General features: G+C 47.4%; 1 protein-coding gene across 1 annotated transcript in view; it reads left to right on the top strand.

Annotated features, from left to right (window-relative positions):
- Window positions 1-12,273: 12,273 nt before the first annotated feature.
- DENND5B (DENN domain containing 5B) overlaps window positions 12,274-21,533 on the top strand; it is a 110,554-nt gene continuing 101,294 nt past the window's right edge. Inside the window, exon 1 of the mRNA XM_084306619.1 lies at window positions 12,274-12,439. Coding sequence (XP_084162745.1) covers window positions 12,328-12,439 — 112 coding nt within the window. The 5' untranslated portion in view covers window positions 12,274-12,327. The remainder of the gene's footprint in view (window positions 12,440-21,533) is intronic.

Raw genomic sequence — 21,533 nt, 5'->3', positions numbered from 1 at the left:
AGAAGCAGCTTCTGACAAGAACAGCAAACAAGGCTTTCCCTAGCTTCCCCGTGGCACAAAGCGTCCCAAAATTCACATGCTGCGTTCTGTAAAAGGCTCCTGATCCGTGCCTGAGGTGATGCCGCCAGCCCTGCAGCTCTGCAGGTGCCAGGTTCAGAGCAGATCACACAGGCAAAACCTGGATCTGCCCGATCGCCTGGGTTACGAGGCCATCTAGTGACCTGCTGGCTCCATACACATGAAATGTGCTCTCCAGGGTGCAAAGCAAGGCCTTAAAATTATTTTGTCTTCCATGAGTGCCTAAGGAAGGTGGCCCCACCGTGCTGGGCTGCCAAGAGGCCAGGATGCAGCCAGAGAAGGCCAGGGCCCAGCCAGAGGCTGGTGTCTGCTCACCACATGAAGGGGGCTGAAGTCCACCAGCGTGTTGAGCTGTAGGAATATTTGCGTGTCTTTTACTTGTCTGCATGTGGCTGTAAAGCACGAGTCACCCCTCATCTTCTTAGGCTTTGATATCAAAGTGTGGCCTAGGTGCAGGAAGGACATTATTTCTTGGAGGCCTTAGGGTGAACTGTGAGATTTCAAAGGTATTGAATCTTTCAGCAGCTTTTGCTGGTCCACCCCAGGGAGGGAAATACTGAAAGCACTCGTGATACCCAAAGCTGTGCAGAAAATGTACAATTCAGGACAGGTCCTTGTGCCCTCTAGGCACTCACCACTATGCTAGAAATAAAGAGCTCAGTACTGTAATAGAAGAATCACTACCAACATCAGCTCAGGATGCCTTATTAAGGTGCGATAATGACTTTATCACATAATACACCTATGCCTTGTACGTTTTATTTTATGGCTGAGGAGAGACTTGCAAAATACTGCTGATGCTCTCAGAAGGTTCTCAGAGAAACCTCACAGGAAAAAGCCTGTTCACTTTGATCTTCTGTCTCCAGGCATTTTAAGAAGTAACTTCTCAGGCCTAGTTCTTCTGAACTCCCAGTACATGGTATTGCTCAGTAGCTATTTGAACCTCAGTGAGGTCACTGCTCTCTAATACAGAGCAGCACCCCACCGAGGCAGTTAAAAAAACCCTTACAGACTCCAAGCGTGACATTAAAAGGCTCTGATACCGATGATAGCTGCCAGCCCTCTTGCAAAAGTCTGGGTAAACCACTTAGACTTTCAGGACGTGCTCGTGTTGATTATGTCAGGAAAGGATCACCACCCATCCCTGTGAGAAAAAAAGTGTTTCATTCCCTAAAGCTTTTTGCTTTAGTTTAGATAGTAGCATCTTGAGAATTTCTGCTGATCAAACGCATGATGCAGTTTGCAGCCAGCTAACATAACTGCGCTGGAATTTGCTCTGAGGACAAGGACAACTTTAATCACAACAAAACATTGATCTTATAGATGGTGGAGGAGCGCAACTCGTTCAAAGAGGCAGTTGTAGCATAACACAAAAGGGACTCCTGTGCGTCCAAGGGAATTAGTGGATTACTGGCTGATGATAAAACTGCCTAGGACCCTGGGGAAATCTTGTCTGAACCAATCAACAACAAAAACAAGTGGAACTGTCTGAGAATGGGGAAAAAGGGAAGACAGAGAAGAGCTGCCTTCATGTTAAGGAACCCATGACTCATGAGACGTTGTAGATACAAAGGTTAAACCCAAGGGAAGAAAGACCTGCAGGGCAGCAGCCAGTAGATAACCTCACCTTATTCCTTCTCTCCTACCTTTTAAAACTGAATCTACAGCTCCATTTCCCAGAGCTCTTCCTGCAAGGCCAACTGCTATCGTTCACTTCAACAGAAGGACCTCAGTGGAAATTCACAGAATATGGATTCATTTGGAGTGCTGTTGATTTATAAAAAGCCTCCCAACAACTCAATATCAACAGTCAGGGGTTTTGCACATCAGGATCAATTTGTGGTTAGCTAGAGGCTGCAGAAACAAGTCATTATCAAAATACAGCTGGCACATTAGCTAGTGGCTAAGGGAAAATTGAAGTTGAGAGCACTAGCAAGGTAAGGGAGAGGCAATTCAATTATTCTGTTGTGCCTTCAGGTACAATCCACACCTACTCATTTCAGAATCACTGCATCTTTTGCATTTGAGAAATAGCTAACCTGACAAAACAAATCATACATTATATGCAGTATGTCCTGAAAGCATTGTGTGTTTTTCATAGGTTTACTTGTCCCTATACCTTCCAGCTGCATTGGGTTAGGAGAAGAAACGAGCAACAGCTGGCAAAGATAAAGGTATCAGGTGCAGCCTGGCATAGGATGGAAGCAGGGGAGCATGCAAGGTATAGTTTTCTATGGGGTGAAATAAGCAAAAGCTAAATTAATCTGTCTCTCATGCTTATGTAGGCTTAGTCTTTCTGAGATGAAGTGTTCTTGCAAGAGTCACAGAGGTAAGACCAAGAAGATGAAAACTCTCATTTCTAACATCACCCCTAGTTTTGTCTTTGCCCGTATACACAGTTAAAATGCAATTGGTCTCAGTTGTTTGCTCATGTTCATGCACAGCCAAGCATGGGAGTGTTTATGTAGCATAGGCAAAGCCTCAAAAGACACATGGAGTCAGAGGGTTTCTGCTTTTCTTTGTGTTCACTGCTCTTCAGAGAGTGCTGTACCTTGCCGATGCAGCTGTGTGCTGGTCCAGATTTGGCTAACTGCTCATGCAAGAGTGTTGTGGGGCTACTTATTTTGATATTAAAACTAGAGGATGCATATTTTTAAGGGTGCTTATGCTCTGTTTTTTAACAGCTGAAGTCTCCTTGAAATACTGAGACCTTGACTCAGGTGGGGTATCTTGTGACAATCGGCTAGCCCGAGTGAAACCTCACTGTGTGGGAAACTTGGGCAGAAACCAGCTGAACCTGATGAGCATATCTGCAGTTAATGAATGTGTCCAGAGCTGTGTTGTGTACACACAAGTGTGCTGGTGGTTCTGGTTGCACAGCAAGAAGGTTTCCACACAGGCAGCATCTAAGAAGGAGCTACCATGATGCTGGCACAGCCATTTGGGGGTGACTATGTTAGTACTCCCAAAGAATGGCTGGTGGGGGATAGTTAGCAGTGGGTTTCTTCACAGCTCCCTTTTGTCATCCACTCACTGAATGGTCCCCGTTGTACTTCTTGCACCGCTGTGATGCTACTATGTAAAATCTGTAAAAGCTTTTTGGATGCCTGTGCTATCTCTTGGGTGGTTAGAGCTTTAGTGTTACAGCAATCTACTGGAAGCTGTTGGGTATCTCAACTTGGGAGCTGGGTATCTCATCTCTGGAGCTAGCCTATGGTGGGACAGAGCTCCTGGAGGAAGAAGGAAGGGCTGCAAGTGGAGCTGATGAATGGCTGACTGCTGTCACATCATTTATCTGTTTGTTTATTTGTTTTCTTTTTTCTTTTCTTTTTTTTTTTCTTTTTTTTTTTTCTGTACCATCACATCAGTCTGCACTTCCCTGCAAAGCCCTGAGAGAGGAAGGAGATGACAGCTGAGAAGGGGCTGCTTGTGCGCTAGGGAGCCTCTCCAGCTGGTCTCAAGGCAATCTGTATTTGTCTAAGCCTGCCTGGGTGAAATGAAGATGTTTTCCATGTCCTCATCCTTCCTGACTTCCTGCAACAGGAAAATCCATCCTGCCTGCCTCTTCCTTGGGGCTCTGCCTCGCATCCCCTCAATATTTAATGTTCCACGGGTGATCTGTAGGTCTCATGGTTTCAGACCTTAGCTTTCCCCAAAGATGCCAAACGACAGTGCTAAGCCAACATCTCATCTGGAGCAAGAGAACACAACTGCAGCCTGGATCGTAATGCAGCCAATGTTTCCTAAGCTTAGCTCTCCTTCTTGTCAGGTGGGCTCTGTTCAGTAGTGTGTTCAAACCCACGGCTAATTCCTTCTCTCTTCTCCAGGCAGTGCTCCAGCATGCTCCAGAAATCAACCAGAAATCAAAATCAAATGTAGAAGTACATTTGATTGTCTGATTTTTAAGGACCCTGCTAACAGGGATAAGGTAAGGTAAACAAAGATTTCAAGGAGCTGCATCAGTTCCCGGGAGTCGGTTGATTCAGTATTTCCCCAGTGCCGGAGAACTTCACAGAATATTTTAGTTTCCCACTGGTGTTAGAGCCTGGCATCAGCTGAACTCTTCCTTTCACCTTCCACACGGTAGTCTGCCAAACATTTGGATTCTCGCAGGGATCTGGGGACAGAGGAAGTGATGGAGGTCTGAAGCAGATGCAAGACAGCTAGCATTTATTCACTAGAGAGTTCCTAGGGGAAACTGCTCACGTTCGATATGCCTCCTCTTCTGGTTGATGCTTGCTATAATGTTTTGGGGGAGTTTCAGGTTCCTGAAGCAACTTAGCTGTGAGTCAGGGTCAAGCTGTGTCAGGACCTCTGCTCTTTGGTGTTTTGCACTGGTGTCTAAAGTGTCTAAACAAATGACCCCACTGCGGGGATGCCCAGAGGAATGGAAATACAGCTGCCCTGCAGCCCCAACCAGCTCATTCTCATGATGAATATGTTGGAGCTTAAGTTCAACATGACCAAGTAGAGAAGAGCTACTACTTGTGCACATGGAGGTATCGGAAGGTCTCGAGGGATTGGAAAAGGTCTCAGCATTTGGACCTGTTGTCAATTTTCAGTGATACCCTACAAAGAGTTACTTCCCCTGGCTTTCCCCTCCATGCTTACTCATGCAGGGTTAACCTCCAAAATGTGTTTTACACCCTTCTCCTTAGAATAAAGGCAGTTGTCATTTTTGTATCGGCAGGTTTGAAATGCACACCAGGCCAGATCCATGGAGGTGGTTTTTTTTGTTTGTTTGTTTGTTTGTTTGTTTTTTTACAGAATAGTTTAAACTGACTTTACTGACATTAGTCTGTATAAAATGGCATTGTGCTTCAGACCTCTCCGGGCTGACTCAGGCAACATGCTGCAGCTTCCTTCATAGAGTAATAGAATGGTTTTGTTTGGAAGGGACATTAAAGACCACCCAGTGCCATCCTCTGCCATGGGCAGAGACACCTCCCAGCACCCCAGGCTGCCCAAAGCCCCGTCCAGCCTGGCGTTGAGCACCTCCAGGGATGGGGCATCCACAGCTTCTCTGGGCAGCCTGTGCCAGGGCCTCACCACCCTCTGAGGGAAGAATTTATTCTGAATATCTAATCTAAATCTCCTCTCTTTTAGCTTAAAGCCATTCCCCTTTGTCCTATCACTACACTCCCTGACCAAGAGTCCCTCCCCAGCTTTCCTGCAGGCCCCTTTAGGCACCGGCAGGCCGCTGTAAGGTCTCCCCAGAGCCTTCCCTTTTCCAGGCTGAACATCCCCAGCTCCCCCAGCCTGTTTCCAGATGAGATGTGCTCCAGCCCTTGATCAGCCTCGTGGCCTCCTCTGGACCCTCCAACAGGTTGATGTCCTTGTGCTGGGGGCCCAGAGCTGAACGCAGGGCTCCGGTGGCGGGGTCTTATGAGATACCTTTGTGGCAGCAGAGGACACTGTGCAGAGATGCCTGGATGGGCTTAGGGACTGGCTCCCAGCAGGGCTGGACTCGCCAGCTACACGCAGAACTGCTCAACTGCCTCCTGTCACAGCACACCCAGCCTGGGATCCCCCTGTCTTGCTCTGCCTCATCTCACAGCTCTGTTTCTAACAGGTGAAGAGTCAGGTCTCGTGCAAGCAGCTGCACCCAGCTCTGATGGAAGCAGCAGTGTTGCTGTGACTGTGCCTGGCACCAAAGACTGCTGCTGCTGTCTTGCTCTCACCCCTGCCAGGCAATGCTGAGCACTGGGAAGCCAATGCCTCTGGTTTAGCTTGGGAAAAACTCCTGGGATTGCCCCCTAAGTCTTGCATTTTGGCCTGCAGGGAGGCACTGAGCCTACTGCCACATCAGAGGGTGTTAAATGCTCCCACCCGCAAAGGATGTGCCTGACAGGAACTGCTGGAATTGCTCAGCATGGATCCGGTTTTCAGTATGTTGTGGCTATTGGCTTGCAAGGAAGTCACCCAGAAACATGATCCTCAAGGAGAAGCAAACTGCTTTGATCTCTCTCCTGCTGTTAGATGTGAGCTCAGAGCTGCACTCCAGTGTTTCTGAGCAAAAGCATGAGTGTTGTAAGGCAGAACGGCAGAGCTGTCATTGGTAGAAAGAATCCTAAGCAGCAAAGTACTTCCAGGCAAAATATTGTTATCTGCCATGAAGAACAAGTGGTGGAGAGATGGCTGAACCTATGGGTAGCAGAAGTCTAAACATTTATAAAAACACAGGCTGTAATAGGAAGATTGAAACAGCCCCTTCCGTGCTTTGATTTGCAAGAACTGCTTTTAGATTGATAACATAACATCACTCCAACGACATAAATGTTTATTATAACTGCACGCAGCAAAGCAGCAGTCCTTGCTAAACGGTGAAACAATTCAAAATGCATATTCATTCAAGGAAATACTTTTCATCTGCCCTTGATCTCATGTTGTATATTGGCTATGGATTCAGTGGATTTGGATTTCTTTAGCACGCCCTTGGGCTTTCAAGTGTGCTAGGATGCATTGTAATGTAGATGTGGGGTGTCTGGCACTTCTTGCTGAATAGGGCTTCAAAGGGAAGTTGGGAAATTGAAATCAGGGAAGTTGAAATCAGACTCTAATTACATTTGTACGGGGGCCAAAGGCAATTTGACAAAGAGCTTACATGCTCTCTGTGAACAGATTTTTGTCAGGAGTGCATGAAAATACACGGTTGGTTCACACTCCCCCTGATAGCAGCAGACGTGGGACTGGAAGCAAAGATAAAGGAAAAGCCACGATGTTGGCCAGGTGTATGTGATAGCCTGAATGCCTCTGCTCTGCAAGCTTTCACAGCGCTTCCCATGGGCAGAAACTCACGTGGGTACATTTAGTGGCAAGACTCCTTGCCCAAGCAAACGCGTGCTGAGGTCCTGGGGCGCTGATATCAGGGGAATACGAGTTTAGAGCCGGGAAAACAACTCCCCAGCGGAAAGCAACCCTGAGCCCAAAACACGCGGCCCCTTCCCAAACAAAGAGCAGAGCTTTGCTCCGCACGCCCGGCTCAGGGCTGCAGGAAAGGCATCTGCCAGCACAGCGCGGCACGGCGCTGGGACGCCGGGGCTGCCCACAGGTGCATCCCCCAGCAGGGCCGCCCTGGGGAACAACGGGGCTTTGTCCTGGCAGATGTTAGGGCAGGGGAGAAGCAGCGTTTGCTCTATGCTCCTGGGGGCTGTTGAAGCTGGGGAGCTCACTGACCCGATTACTGGGAGCTGGTGCTTCTCAGCGGCTACAGGGATTTGGCCAAGGTCAAGCGGCGAGGGAGTGATGCTGGGATGGAAAGCTGCGTGGGGGCTTTAGCTGGACGCTTACAGCACAACGCCTCCATTAGCGCGTGACGTGCCAGTGATTGATGCAAGCAGCGTACTTTGCTGATTGGGTTTGATCTCGGCGTGTGCGTCTTGAGTGAGCAAAGAGCAGCAGGCGTACCTCGCAGGGCAAAGCGCGGTCTTTGACCTCTGGGTCTTGGCACTGAATCATCCGAATTGCAGCGGCTGCACGTGAGCCTGCTCCTGACTTGATCAGGGGGGATAAGGGAAGGCCGCCTAATCGGGTGCTTGGCAGGAGGAGGTGCCTCTTGCAATCTCAGTGCAAAAATCAAAGGAAAAGAAGTGGAGCAAAACGGCAGGCAGGAATCATGGATTTTCACCATTCTGGCACAAAACGTGTGTGGAGGAAAAGGAGGTCCCAAACCGGGGAGCCCTGCCCAGCCCAGAAAGGAGGTGCCCCTTTGGCAGAGGGCTGAGTTGTGAAGCCAGGCTTGCAGAATGAAGACAGGCTGCGTATCCCCATCATTGCCTGTGCTGTAGGATCAGCTTTCTGAAATCGGGCTAGGTGCACTTGCCAAGGAGTTGGAAAATACTGCGGGTTTTTTGAGAAGAAAGCACGTAGGGCCAGTAGTGGGATGGAGGGAGAGAGAAGGTGCAATCAGGTATTAAATCATTTTGGTTGTCTTGTGAAACCTCTCCCTCGGGGATCCTCTCCAAAAGCAAATAAGAGTGGAATGTATCTAGATGTGTTTGCAGTGGAAGGGCACGTGTGATGGATGTACGTAAAATGAACAAAATGGAATCGGCTACAACAGAGAATTAAAGATTTAAGATCTTTAAGTTGTAAATCACAGGAGCTTCGGAGTTCCTGTGGCAGAGATGCAGGGAAGTCGTCATCTTTTCCTTCGTTATCTATAATTCTGCTATATGAATAATAATTACGCAGTGTGACAGAGGAAAGCCGTGTGCTTTTATTCCGGCTTAATCTTTACAGATATGAGGCCAGTATAGAAGACGAGCTACTTGCTTTAATGGTATTATAATTTGATTTAATATTAGAATATGTGCCTGCAGTATCTGCTCTCTGAGCAACAACAAATTGTGCTGGAGGAAATGTTCTTTGCTCTGTGTCTTCTGGCTAGTGATCTGGTGTGTTTGGTTTTGAAGCCTCAGGCAGCAAATACCTTTCCAAGGTTTTAAGCAGTCTTCTTGCATAAGCTAAAAGAATAAAAACTGCTTTATGAACCTCGCTGTAAGATCTGCTGCTGCTGCTGTTGTTTTTCTCCCTGCTTCTGCTGTGTGCTCTTGTCTGCTTTGAGCCTAGGATGGTTTTAGTGTCAGTCTTAAAGTCCATTCTTATAAGCTGCCTGTCAGCTAACTATTTGCACTCTGCTTCTTGTGAGGTAGCTCACAGTGCTGCAAACAGCTCAAATCAAAGTCAGCCAAAAGTAGAAAACTGTTCTTCTGAGCATCGCAAACATTCGTTTTCATCTAATTTGTTTTCCCTCTCTTCCACCCTACCAGATCTCGTGACTGCATAGCTATTAGAGGAAAATAAGAAAGGCTTTCAATGGAAAATCAATGTGGCTTGGCAGCTGGTAAGGGATCGTATGCAGGAAGCTGTAGAGCTGCCTTAAGTAGTTGAGCAATCCATCATCAGCAAGCGCGATTTTCATTTCATTGAAGAATGCTGAAGAAAATAAAATGTGAAGCAAGAGTCCCAGCAAGGAGAAGTGATACAGCCTTCAAATAGCAGGGTTTGCCACCTCTCCGAAACGTTGGGCATTGCTTCCTTGCAGAAGTAGGACAAGGAGCTTGACAGACCTGCAGTCTGATCTTTTCTGGCAGATCCTAAGGGCAGGGGGGGCTGACACGCTTGTTAGCATTTGACCCAGTTTAAACTAACAGATCCTGAAAAACAAAGACTTGCTGAGAGATTAAGGAGCAGGAGGGCTGAAACAACTTGATACTGGGAGAAATCTTCCCTCCAGCTGAAGACACAAGTACCAAAGGAGGAAGAACAAACCCCCCAAGACAAAAATCTCCCCCTGCTGACACGCTGCTGGTGATGGAACGAAGCTGTTGCCACGGGAGAGCAGATTAAAGTAAAAAGGTCCTGGGCAGGTCTGGTCTATGCTATGAAGTTTTTTATGTTCACCCCAACCTGCACTTCAGTCCTACTGTATCCTTTCCCCATCTGCTCTGGCACTGCTCTGTATTCTGCAGTCCCAGGGACAAGCCCCATCTCCCCAGTATTATTGTCAACGTGCTTTGAAAAGGGGACATCCAGCCCACCCATTGTCCCTTGCAGAGAGCCAACTCCCTTTGCTGCTGAAAGGAAAAAAATCCTCATAATCCCACTGTTAGCTCCGATCATCCCAGATGTGCCTCACAGCACAGCCCTACCAGTCACCGCCTCTTCCCTGGCTGCAGAAAAGCTTCTCCACGGCATGTGCCTGACTGGTGAGCGTACACCACAGATTTTGATGCTTTGGGGCCTCATTCCCATTATCCACTCTCTCTACAAGAAGTTCCACAGCCCTTTTGTGAACCTGCCTGTGGCTGCTGTGAAATGTAGGTAGTCAGTGTGGCAAATACAGAGGAGGTGTTTGGCTGGTCTCTGAAGCAGGGCAGCCCCTCTAGAGAGGCCTTGGTGACCTGCGCAGGGTGGGTTCGGATAGAAAAAGACTAGATTCTGGGAAAATAGTGCAAAAAAAAAAAAATCTAATTAAAGAGGAAAGGGAATTGTGGACCTGGAGGGAAGACCTGTGTGCTTTCCTGTGCTGTACAATGTAAGGCACTGTGCATCAGGCAGTGGCGTGTTACGTGCAGGTGCCAGTGCATTTTGCTCACATGCCCTGTGTGAGCAGGGCCTTTTAAGAAAAAACCCTGCATGGCACAGCTGAGCACGGGGTGGGCACAAAGCGTGGGGTAGGGTAGGTGCTACGAGCCAAGGAAGCAGCCTGAAAGAAAACAAATGGAAAAAGTAGCTGTAAATGGGTGTCCAGTCTGCCTCCTGCAATGGAGGAGAGCAGTGCCACTGGGCAGGAAGGCAGAGGGCCCTCATGTAACTAAGGTTGTGCGGGTGAGTTCTGAAATTTTAATATTGTCCGAAGAGACTACTGTCAAGCTTACTTTAATTGTTAAAATCTCTTAAAAGTTACCAATTCTTTGAGATGAGAGCCAGGGTAAAAGGAAAAAAAATAAGATGAAAGTGAAGAAGGGGAGCTACCCAAAAGTGGTATGTGGCATCTGAGGCTAGGCTGGCTTGGAGGGTAACACTGAACAGCTCAGATGGAAGGGTTGAGATGACAAAAATCCAGGCCCAGGGACATAAAGTGGTGCACCACAGGTAGGAATATTTGGTGCTGCCATGTCTGCTGGCACTGAGAAGGAGCTGGGTGGCCTCATTGGGATGACATGCCCAGAAGATCCATCTTATAAGAAGAAATCATCATTGCCCGTGTGAAACTCCTGCAAGAGCGTCTGTGGGAGCTGTGTATATAGGAGCAGGAGCTGAACGTTACAGCTGCTCCAGGAAGAGGAGCGGATTTTTGGACCCCGTTTGTTGGATTTTAAACCTGTAACCTCACATGCTGTAGTTCATGCCCATGTTTAATGCTGTATGTGTCATTGATGTTTGGGATTAAAATATCTACTCAACTATTTGAACCAAAAAATGTTGTCCCGTGCAGAAGACAGCTAAACAAAGCCATCTAGAACCAGCTGCTGCCCAAGAACAGGTCAGGATTGTTGTGTTAAATGTTGGGTTACTCTTAGAGGGTGTCCTAACTCGTACATCTTTTACAGAGGCTGGTGAAGCCACTTTTCTTGGACTTCCCGGAGACACCCATGCAGTCAGGCCTCCAAAGAGACACCTACAGCACGAACGAAAGCAATTAGGCTTGAATGAGAGTCAGAGACCGACTGAGCTCTTATCCTCTGACCTACAGCCAACTGAGCAGGCACATACAAGTTAATAAACAAACCAAATTAAATAAAATAACCCGGCTCTCAGTGCAAAGTCGAGAAAATGACTGGACTCACGGAAAACTCCTGCGTGGATCCAGCAGCGTCTAGCTTGTTTCACTGAGCACTGCAGCCACCAGAGGCTGTGACGTGACAGAGGGCTCCGATCTTCTTTTTCCTTGGATATTTTAGTGGGGAAATTGGTTGAGTCCTTGTCTGCTTTCAGTAGGCAGGAAGGTGAGATGTGAAAGGGCATCTAACATGTTGGTTCAAGGGGAAGGAGACCGTGAGAGATGCTGCTGAGGGTTGCCAGCGGGTGGGAGGGAGCAGTTCTTCCCCCTGCCTCTGCGTTATGGCCTGTGTTGAAGGTAAAATAATGAGTTCTGTGCAGGCATTTCCTACACCAACAGCATCCTCAAAGGGGTTTGTTGAACAAGGACAATATAGATGAGAGCGTGTGGCTCATGGTGCTGAGAGGTAACTGAGGGAGATCCTAAGAGTCCATGCTAAGCAAGGGATGGGGCTGAATATTGCACTCTGCATATACCAAGGGTAGTACGTGAATTTAGGGAAGAATGAAACTGCACATTGAGTGATTTTGTGATTCACAACCCTACCCTTTTAAAAACAGATCAGCTAGTGCTTCAGCGTGGGGTGACGATAACCAGAGGGCTCACAGGAACGGGGCTAAAATCACGCCGATTCCTTCCTGGATATGCCAGAAGGGCTGTCAAACCCCAGTCCGTCAGGCCATGAAGAGATGCTTTAGGACCCCCTCACACCCCCGGAGCCCCTCAGCTCCCCTCGGGGCCGGGCAGCAGCAGCAGGGGGGGGCCGGGCAGGCTTTAAAAGCCCCGCGGGGGCGGTGCGCCCGCTCCTCCCGCCCCCCTCAGCTGACGGCGGGGCCGGGGCCGCTCGGTGCCCGCCCGCCGCGGCCTGCGAGCCGCCGGGGACGGGGATTTGGGGACGGGGACAGGGACGGGGGGCTCCGTGAGCGCTGCGGCACCCACACGGAGCCGCCACCCCCGGTGGGATGAGCGGGAGCGGCGCCCCCGGGCCCGGCGCGGCGCCCTGCCGCTTCGCCCACTACTTCGTGCTCTGCGGCATCGACGCGGAGAGCGGGCTGGAGCCCGACGAGCTGGCAGGTGAGGGGGGCTGCGGGGCTCTTTGGGGTCGGGGGGCTGCTGCAAAATGTCCCTGCACTACCCCCCCCCCCCCCCCCCCCAAAGCCGGCACCGCCCCGGGGGGAGGCAGCCGGGGGGGCTCCGCGCCGCAGCGCGGCCGGGAGACGGCGTCTTCGGCCCTGGTTCGGGTATGGGGGGAGCTGAGGAAATGAATGGGATCGCGTCTTTTTGCTTTTTTTTTTTTTAATTTTATTGCGTTTGGTGGTTAGCTGTTCAAAAATAGCCGGCCTCCGCCCCCGGAGGTGTCACGGAGCCAAGGCAAATTGTGGCGATGGGGTCGTGGCGGTGCTAACTCATCCGCTCGGATGGTCATTGCCCACCGCCGGATTTGGGCAGGCTTGTGCGGGGAGAAGGCGGCATCCCCCCCCCAGACGGCGCTGTGCTCAGAAGGAAGCGTTTAAGCCATTTTTTTTTTTTTTTAACAGGTAAAATCAGATTGACGAGAAGCTCGGTAACGGGACTTCAGTGCTTGGATGCTAAACGCTTCCTCCTGGAGTCGGGATTTGCGCTTTGCTGCCCATTTGTACCCATGCTGTGGGTATGGGGGGCACCCCACAGCCGTGCCCACCCGAGGGTCCCGGCGAGGCGTGCGCTGGGCTGCGGCAGGAGCGCGGCGCCTCCCGGTTGTGTAAGAGCAGGAGTCGCCATCTGCGTCGCCCATCAGTGCGCCCCGGTTGAAGTTCATCTGTCTGTGGGCTGCAAAAGGGGGGCAGATCAGGGCACCCGACTTCCTCGGACCCGTAGCCTTCCCCACGGTCTTTGCATGGAGCATGCGTTCGAGGGAGTCGGGGTCTCAGACTTGATGCCTGAGCCAAGTGGTCTTTGAGCCGTGTGGTTTTTAACATGTGCCCGTGACTGCGATCACGGTTTGGCTTTAGTGCTCTTAATAGAGATCTCCTGGCTCATGAGCCTTCTCCCAGCTGATGGCACGCAGGGTTGGATTTGCATAACACGACCTATTGGGGTTTCAGGAACTTGAATTTTGAGTCATCTCTAACTCGTTGTTCTGAAAAGAGGCTATTTTTAAAGCAGTGGTGGCTAGCAGGCTGTGCCTTCCCTGGTGACTACCTGTATTTTTAAAAACCTGTCTTTTGCTCATTTCTGCTCCGTTTCACAGTAGGGTAAACCAACGTGCTCTTGGGGAGCACTGTTCAAGGGCAGATGAACGCTTTTGGTCCATACAGTGTCATGGCTCTGTGTCTTCCACGGCAATTTAGGAGGTTTAGCCAAACTTCCAGCAACGCGTATCTGATTTTAAAGCTAAAGATATGGTTTAAGCATGCAAAAACTTTTGGGTAATGCCAATTTTGGAGGCATCTTCAGTGCTTAAGGAGGTTGGGATATGGTAGAGGAAGAACTGGAGTAACAGGAACAATGGTGGGACTTCATATTACCACTGAGCAGTGTTATATTTTTAGGGACTCGTGACAAGAGCTCTCTGCTATCAGCTGGGAGCTCAGCACTTGAAACGTCGGAGAAGAACAGGCAGTGCTGGGAGCCACAAATATAATGCAGCCATGGAGAAATTAACTCTGGTTTTAGATGCAGCTGAGAAGACATTTCTGTTAAACCTTGGGGAGTATTAATGCCACCATAGGCAGGCACCAGCGAGATCTCATCTGTCTGTTACAGGTTTCAAAAATTGAGCTACCAGGATTGAAATCATAATCGGAATATGCAGGGAGAGAGATGCTTGAGGAACAGAAAGGCTGTTGTGTCACAGGACACCCACAAATGAGGCTGTTGCTTTCTAAAAATGCTTTTACAATGCTTTCTGGAAAGAAACAAGCCTGTTATCTTGGTGTTGAATTATGTAGCTGTGATAGCTTTCCATCTTACTAGCCTTGTGCTTAAAGAAGCTGTTGAGGGAAGTCATGCCTTTGGTGAAGAGCTGCCATCGCTTAAGCCGTCACGCAGATCATCCCTAATTTAGCAAAAAAGTAATTAAGAACCTGCTTATCTCAAACCGTGCAAGTCCCTTAGCAGCCGCAGTACACAAAGCACCTTGCTGGAATAAGGCTCGAGCACATCGAACCGCGCCAGACCTGAGCACTGAGCAGAGGAGCGAGACGAGACGGAGTCCCCGGGGCCTGTTCTGTGAGCGGAGAAGCAGAAGTTACAAAATCCTCATGGGGTTTTTGGTTTCCAGATGGACTGGCTGCTGATCAGCAAAGGCGCGGAGGAGCTGCGGGTGAGGCAGCCCTGGTGTCAGCTGGAGCTGCCTGACCTGTGCTGGGGGCAGCTCGAGGTGCACAGGAAGGCTTTCCTTGCCCGACGATTTAAACCCAAATTCTCCCTTCGCACAAAGACTTCGCAGTTAAAAAAATAATAGAAACACATCTGTAAATTTATGCGTCAGGTGTGAAGCAAAATGTTCGACATCTCTCTTGGAGGCAGCACAAATAACTGCCCTTGTGAGGCTTTCAAATTCTTTTTGTAGGGTTGCTATGTTTAATCACAAAATGAAGTACAATCAAGGTTTTAAAGGTTGACAAGGTCTCTACATGCTTTTAGGGAAGAGCGACTTGCTCTATAGGTGCTCCTGCAGATGCTAAGTGCTTAATATACATTTGGTAGATGAGAATTTTCCACCATGCAAATGATTCATTTTGCTTAGATTTTTTTCTCACTTTTGCATGTGTATTATTTTGCGGTGTAGTTTGTTTTCTTTTTTAATATAGGAAACTACTCCACAGCTGACTTTTCAAATGACGTCATTTTGGTTTTCAGGTCAGTTTGTTTGAAAGCTTTCCACCTATTGCTTGACTTGGTGGTATATCCAGGCATGCAGCACAGTAGCGTATGGGTTATAATGCTGGCAAACACTTGTGGCACTAGCACAGAGCTCTCGGTCAAGGATGGAAGAAAAAAATCTAGGGACTTGAGGGAAGAAAGGAAACTATCTAAGGATTTCTTGGCACTTAATATTTGGAGAGGTCGGGAAAGAAAAGCAGTTTATTTGACATGAAATATCTTGAAAAGCATGAAAATTTCAGTGTTAGTTTCTGCTTCCTGTTGAGCTCCACTAAAATAGGATGAAGGAAGTTTCTCTCTTGTGTTCAGGGCTGATGGAAAATATGTTTCAGTTTGCTTTCATATTCATACCTCCTTCTCCAGGTAAAGTCATCTTGAGACCATCAACGCTGGAATTGCATGTGCTTAAACAAACGCATTGTAGTAAATATTTTGTTGCCTCAAAGAAAAGCAGTTTATTAAAAGAAAAACAGTTTATTAATAGTTTGTCATATTATATAAAATTTAAGCACGTGTGCAAGGCATAAGATTTTTCTGCCTGTAGCCGCCATTATGTTTTGCTTTGATAACATATTAAACTTTGTAGTACCTTGTTAAAGAGTCGCATACAAATTCTAAATACTGTAACGTAGGGAAAAAATCCCAAGTACTTGAGAGTCAGTTAAAGACAATGAGATGTCTTTTAGTGAGGGAAATAATTTCGGGTTCTGGAAGAAAGTAGAGAGGCAATTACAGGTGGGTATTTTGTTCCCAATTAGAGGAAGAGGTCTGAGCTCTGCAGAGGATGCTACGGAGTGGATGCTAATGGAGCAGTTTGGAGGGAGAGAAGATGTGGTTAAAGGTGAGGGTGTAGTAAGCCAGCATAGAAGTGAGGCCTGAAGGGCTGCGTTGGATGATGTCTTCTGTGTTTAGGAATGTGAATATTGCTGAAGTTGTAGTAGCTGTGTAAAATGTGATGTTTTGTAGCTTTTTCCATGCGTAAACCTCAAGCATGGAGCATGGTATCGAGGTAATACTTTGTAATTAGGAGAATTTCGAGTTATTGTACCTTGTCTAGCACTATACTTCGCATTGTCTAGTTTTGGATTCAGTGTCGTAGCATCCTGGGTCAATTTATACTATAAAGCTGTAGGGAGCTTCACTGTTTTTAAGACCAGCTATTTATTTTCTTGCTGTGACCAGCCAAGCAGTTGCTGGGAGGGCTCACTGGCCCTGCTAACGGGGCATGTCGAGTGTCTTGGGGAAAATAAACAATACTTCTGCCTCTTGCTATAAATATCCAGACGTTGATAATTAATTTCCTCCATCAGTGAAACATTATCTGAGCCCATAATGATGAAAAACAAACAGTGTGCCTTGCAGTCTGGCTAACTGTGCTTCTTGTCTAGCAGGCTCTTATTTTTAGAAAGGTAAAAGCCTTTTTATTTCTTGTGTGCACTTGGCACCTGCATGCTCCTGCGGTGCACAGCCTGACGCAGCTCGCGCGGCTCTCCCTCCATCTGACTTCCTTCGTGCCAGGTCACAGCGGAGTGCCAGGCTTCGAAGGGGAAAATGTAGTGGCGTTGCTTCAGTGATGCAACTTCTCGTGTACGTGACCTTTCTCAAAATAAGTGATTGGGTTTTTTCCTAGTTTACTGGAAATACAGATAAATTTCCCTTGACCAAGGAATGTCTAAACAGTTGCAGTTCCTGTTCATGACTTACTTGGTTGTGACAAATGAAAAGCAGGCTACGGGAGTTTTGCTTTTCATTTTTTAAGTACAGTCCAGAGTGATGTAAAACACGCATTGTCCTGGTTAAGTAACCTGGATAAGGATGAAACTAGTACTGGTTGAGGAGAAGATGTCTCATGTACAACTAAACATACCTGAACAGGCACCTCAGAAGCAATTGTAGTAGGTTGCTCAGGATTTCTGATCATTACAGTGCTGGTGGATGCGATGGAAATCTAGTGTTCCTCCCACCCCACTTCTCTAAGAGGAGATGCTCAGATGCAGCACTACATCTTCTGGCTTTGTGGCTGGAACATGAAACTTCTGTGGATGAGGGATTGGATGGAGTAGCTGGCTTATCAAACTAACTTTCTTGGTAGTTTGTAAGAATAAATGAGGAAACACAGGCAGTACATTTAGGAAACCTGTTTGATAGAAAACTAAGTTGTGTTAGTATTTTGTTAACATAAAATCAAATATTTTGATTTTGATCTGCGTAAGAAAACTGTTGTTGTTCTAGTTAAAGGGAGTGTGGAGATAGCTCTGCTGCTACACAGCCTTGGCTCAGCTCAGAAATTAATGTTTCTGCTCTCTTCTGCATCTTCAGAGAATTTTTTGGATTTGGGTTGGGTTTGGATTGGATTTTTTGCTACTGGGGAAAAACAGAATTCCGTTGTAACACCACATACTGATTTCTATAGATTTCTGAATTATACAATGCAGACTTAACTACTGTAGGATAATTTCTGCAGCCAAAGGAAACAGTGTCCTTATAAAGAGTTGCCGATATTATTGACAAGCATCACTGCCAGTTACAGTAACCTTCAACAAGGAGTGACTCTCCTGTTTCGTCGGATAACAGACCATTTGTGGAATTGCTAACGGCTGTGATGTGTTAATATGCTTTAGTAATAAAGCCTTCATTCTCTATCTTCATATATGCCAGAGAGACACTGGATTTAAGTGCTTCTCTCCCCATGGTGTAACCCTTCTATTATACGTTTGCTGTCTTTGAGTTTTTATCTTGTATTCCTTCGAAAATAAGGAGCCAACAAATTGATTGGGTTGGAAAAGTATCTGTATTGATAGCACCAACTCACTAATGCTAAACCAAAAAGAGTTTCGTGTTCTTCCCTTGCCCGATAAGCTGCTGTTTTAATTTCCACTTCAGCTAAGCTCTCTCGTACTCTCAGAAGGCTTTTTCACTGCCAGGGGCTGCCGCAGTAGCACAGTAGAAGGTATGCCACTGTAAGTGAGGGTGTTTTTTTTTGTGCAAAGTGAAAACTGTAGTAACAGGTCTGTTAATATTGCGGCATGGAGCCTTTTTCCTTCACATAGTGTAAACCGCAGTGCCACCAAAGTGCTTACAGGCGCAGCATTTGAGCTGCTGTCCCTTAAAGGAATGGCCTGAATCCAGTCGGTATCATGTCATGTCGTGCTTGGGGTCACCCATCCCCACCCTGGCAGCTCTGCAGGGTGTCACTTGGTGAGGGCTGGTGTCCCTGGGGCTGGCAGAGCCCAGGACCTGCCCCAGGAGAAGAGTGTGGAAAGGCGATGGTGCTGGCACCCGACTGGGCCTTGCGGGGCCTCGTTGCAGTTGGATGTTGGTGGGATGTGGGGAAAGATGGTGTTTTCAAGCCTGTGCAGGAGTTAAAGGTGCCTTTGGCAGTAGAGAAGGCTCCTGGGTTAATGTCCACCTCCGTGGTGCTCCTCACAGTGCCCGAGGGTGGTGGCACCTGAGGAAAGCGACATACGCCTCTCTGACGGCGAGGCCTGCTGGAGCAGAGACAGGGCATACACCAGAACTGCTAAGGGCGGTGCGTGACTGTAGTATTGATTTCTTTGCTCAGCTGTTTGCCCGAGAAGCCTTTCTGTACTCGCCAGCGACGCGCCAGTGCTGCAGGAGCCGTGCCAGCGCCCTGACATCGTGCCCAGGCCTCTGCTGTGCAGGCGCAGAGCTCGCCGCAGAAACGCCTCCGAAACAACTGGCACCGGGAAATGTGGTGGTGCACGCAAGCCAGTAACGTGAGGATGTTGCAGCTCTCTTGCCTGCCGTTTTTCACCTGTTTGTCATGGACTAATCAAGCTGTCCTGAATGCCAGCTAGTCCCCGGAGCTTGCTGGCAAACGTGTGGCTCTTGCAGGTGATGCTGGATGCACAGCTGGCACGCTGCTCCCTGCTGCAGCTGCTGGTCTGGTGCAACGAGCACTGGAGTGAAGGAGAAATGTGAACGGAAGAACAAATAAACACCGTCTGCACTTTGATCCAGTTAATGCTATGGCACTTCTTGCTATTTGTGGTCATGTATGACCACTTAGATATGTGGAAAGGTGATTTTAAGTAGCTTGTTCAGCCAGATCTCCTGTGTATGGAGAAGAACAGTAGCAGTTAAAATAAATAAAGCTCGTGGGTGTTAATAGCATTCAATTCCTACTCTCTCCCTCTTTCCCCCCCTTCATTATCTACCTCTTGACCAGAGAACAGCAAAAAAATTCTTATGGTAGGAAAAGCTACATGGAGGAAAAACAATTTTGGTCAGGAAAGAGTGGGTCTTAGTCACATTAGCCGTATAGATAATCTCAGAAATAATTAGGGAAGAAATGGTGATGGGTCATCACAATAAGACATACTTGGGAGATGACTAATGTGCCTCAGACTGCTGAGGTGTCAGATATTGGGATGCCTGGAAGAAGCTTCTGTTACATTACCAGTATGAAAATATAAACAGCTTAATTGATGCTCTGTGTTTGGAGTCAAACAGTTTTGCTCAGCTGTCTGATCAATGTATCTAAACGGGGAGCTTTTTTGTTGGGGTATACTAGGCTTGATGAACATGTCTTGCTGGAAGTGTCAAGCCATGTTCCTTCAGGGTGTGGGGTTTTGCTTCTTCCTCATTTCTCTACATAGCAACCAAATCCATTAAAAATAACTCAAAACATCAAAACAGATGCTTAAAGAGTGAAATGGAAATTGCCTTGGTAATACGTATGTTCTGTAGAGTAGGCTGAAGGGTTTTGCTAGACGTCCGTGGCCTGCTTTGAGTGACAGTGCAAGAATTAACTCTTGGCAAAATAGAATACGGGGCGGGGGGGGGAGTTATGTTTGGGTTTTGTGGATCTGCATCAAAAACTTTTTCTGAGTGAAGAATAAACGTAAATTACATACAAAACCATCATCAATTCTTGTTTTGTGTTCGGGGCAACATCACTCTTGGAGAATGAGCTTGTTCTCCCTTCTCAGAGCATGAACTTGGCTTTGCTTTACAGTAATATTATTCATCAAATTGCAATAGTTCTTGGAGCTGGTAGCGATTTTTTGTTGTTGTTTAAACAAGCTGTATGTCAAATGGGGCTTTGAAGCTGTGTGAGCGGTAGGTTGCACAGCATGAAGGCCAGAATCCTTTTTCCACCCCCTCCTTGGTATTCTCTTGTCATGTTAAAGACTAACATGTGGAAGGGTGAGGGGGCCTAATCCGAAATACCATTCTGTGTAAACAATGACAGGGTTTTAAAAAAATGAAATAAAAAGCTCAACTGTTGTGGGTGTGTAGTGGCTGCAGCTTTTCATGGATGGTTGAAATTATTTGTATAAATTTGCATTTTTTTTCTTTAGCTTCTATATATATGCTCATTTCTATGCACAGCTATCTTCATGTGCAAAGTGATAGGCATGCAGTGCAATGTTACCGGTATTAGCAGTAACTATAGTTACAAGGTACAAGCAAGTGTCACTGGATGCTTCTTACATTGGGCTGCCCAGGTGCAAAATGCGCTTCTGATGCCTTGTGACTGAAAGACAAGAGGGCAGAGCTGTTTGTAATGACACGATGAAACCAAGCGCTCACTGAACTTGTAATTTTTCAGTGAAACGGTCATCAAATGGGCTGAGCAGCCTGCTTTTGACTGACTGGTGTCCTGGATGTGGCTGGAGCCTGCTGGGAGAGGAAGACACTGCCACGGTCCAAATATGTATTGCTTATGCTGGTGGGAGATGCCTGGCAGGATCCAGAGGCCAGGTTCTTGCTGCCCTGGAGGCTGATGCCCCAGCCCTGGTGCAGGATCCCACCTCCCTGGCTTTGTGTCCAGGTTGCTGCTGAGAGGAATCTGTTCCAATGGTGTGAATACCTTCTGTGCCCTCTGCACTCCCGTGAGACATTCTGGAAAGAGAAAAGAGAAAGCTTTTGTTTATTTATTTATTTATTTAATTCAAACTATGAAGTATTTGAGTAAAGAATGCAATATACAATTGGGTAAATATTTGGCTTTTCATTGAGGGAGGGGATGCTTTGTTGATTAGTTAGTTATTCACACAGTACTGTTTTTCCATCAGTATTCCCACTTGATATTCTTGTTTGCTTTATGCTAAGCAATACTCTGACATGAATTTGAAATTAAGTATAATTTTATGCTGAAAGACAAAGCAACAGCTCTGTTAACGTAGACCTTGACACCGCTGTGATTCTGTCTGGTGTAGGAGAGCGAGAGGGCCGTGTCACAGGTTCTTGGATGGGACCTCTTGTCATGTGGATGTTGTGCATTCTCATGTGGTTTATTCTTCCAGTTTAATAATTTGTAGGTACACTGCACGGA

This window comes from Netta rufina (assembly GCF_964035555.1).
Source record: "Netta rufina genome assembly, chromosome: 1".
Taxonomy (NCBI): domain Eukaryota; kingdom Metazoa; phylum Chordata; class Aves; order Anseriformes; family Anatidae; genus Netta; species Netta rufina.
This window is presented reverse-complemented; position numbering and strand designations above follow the sequence as displayed.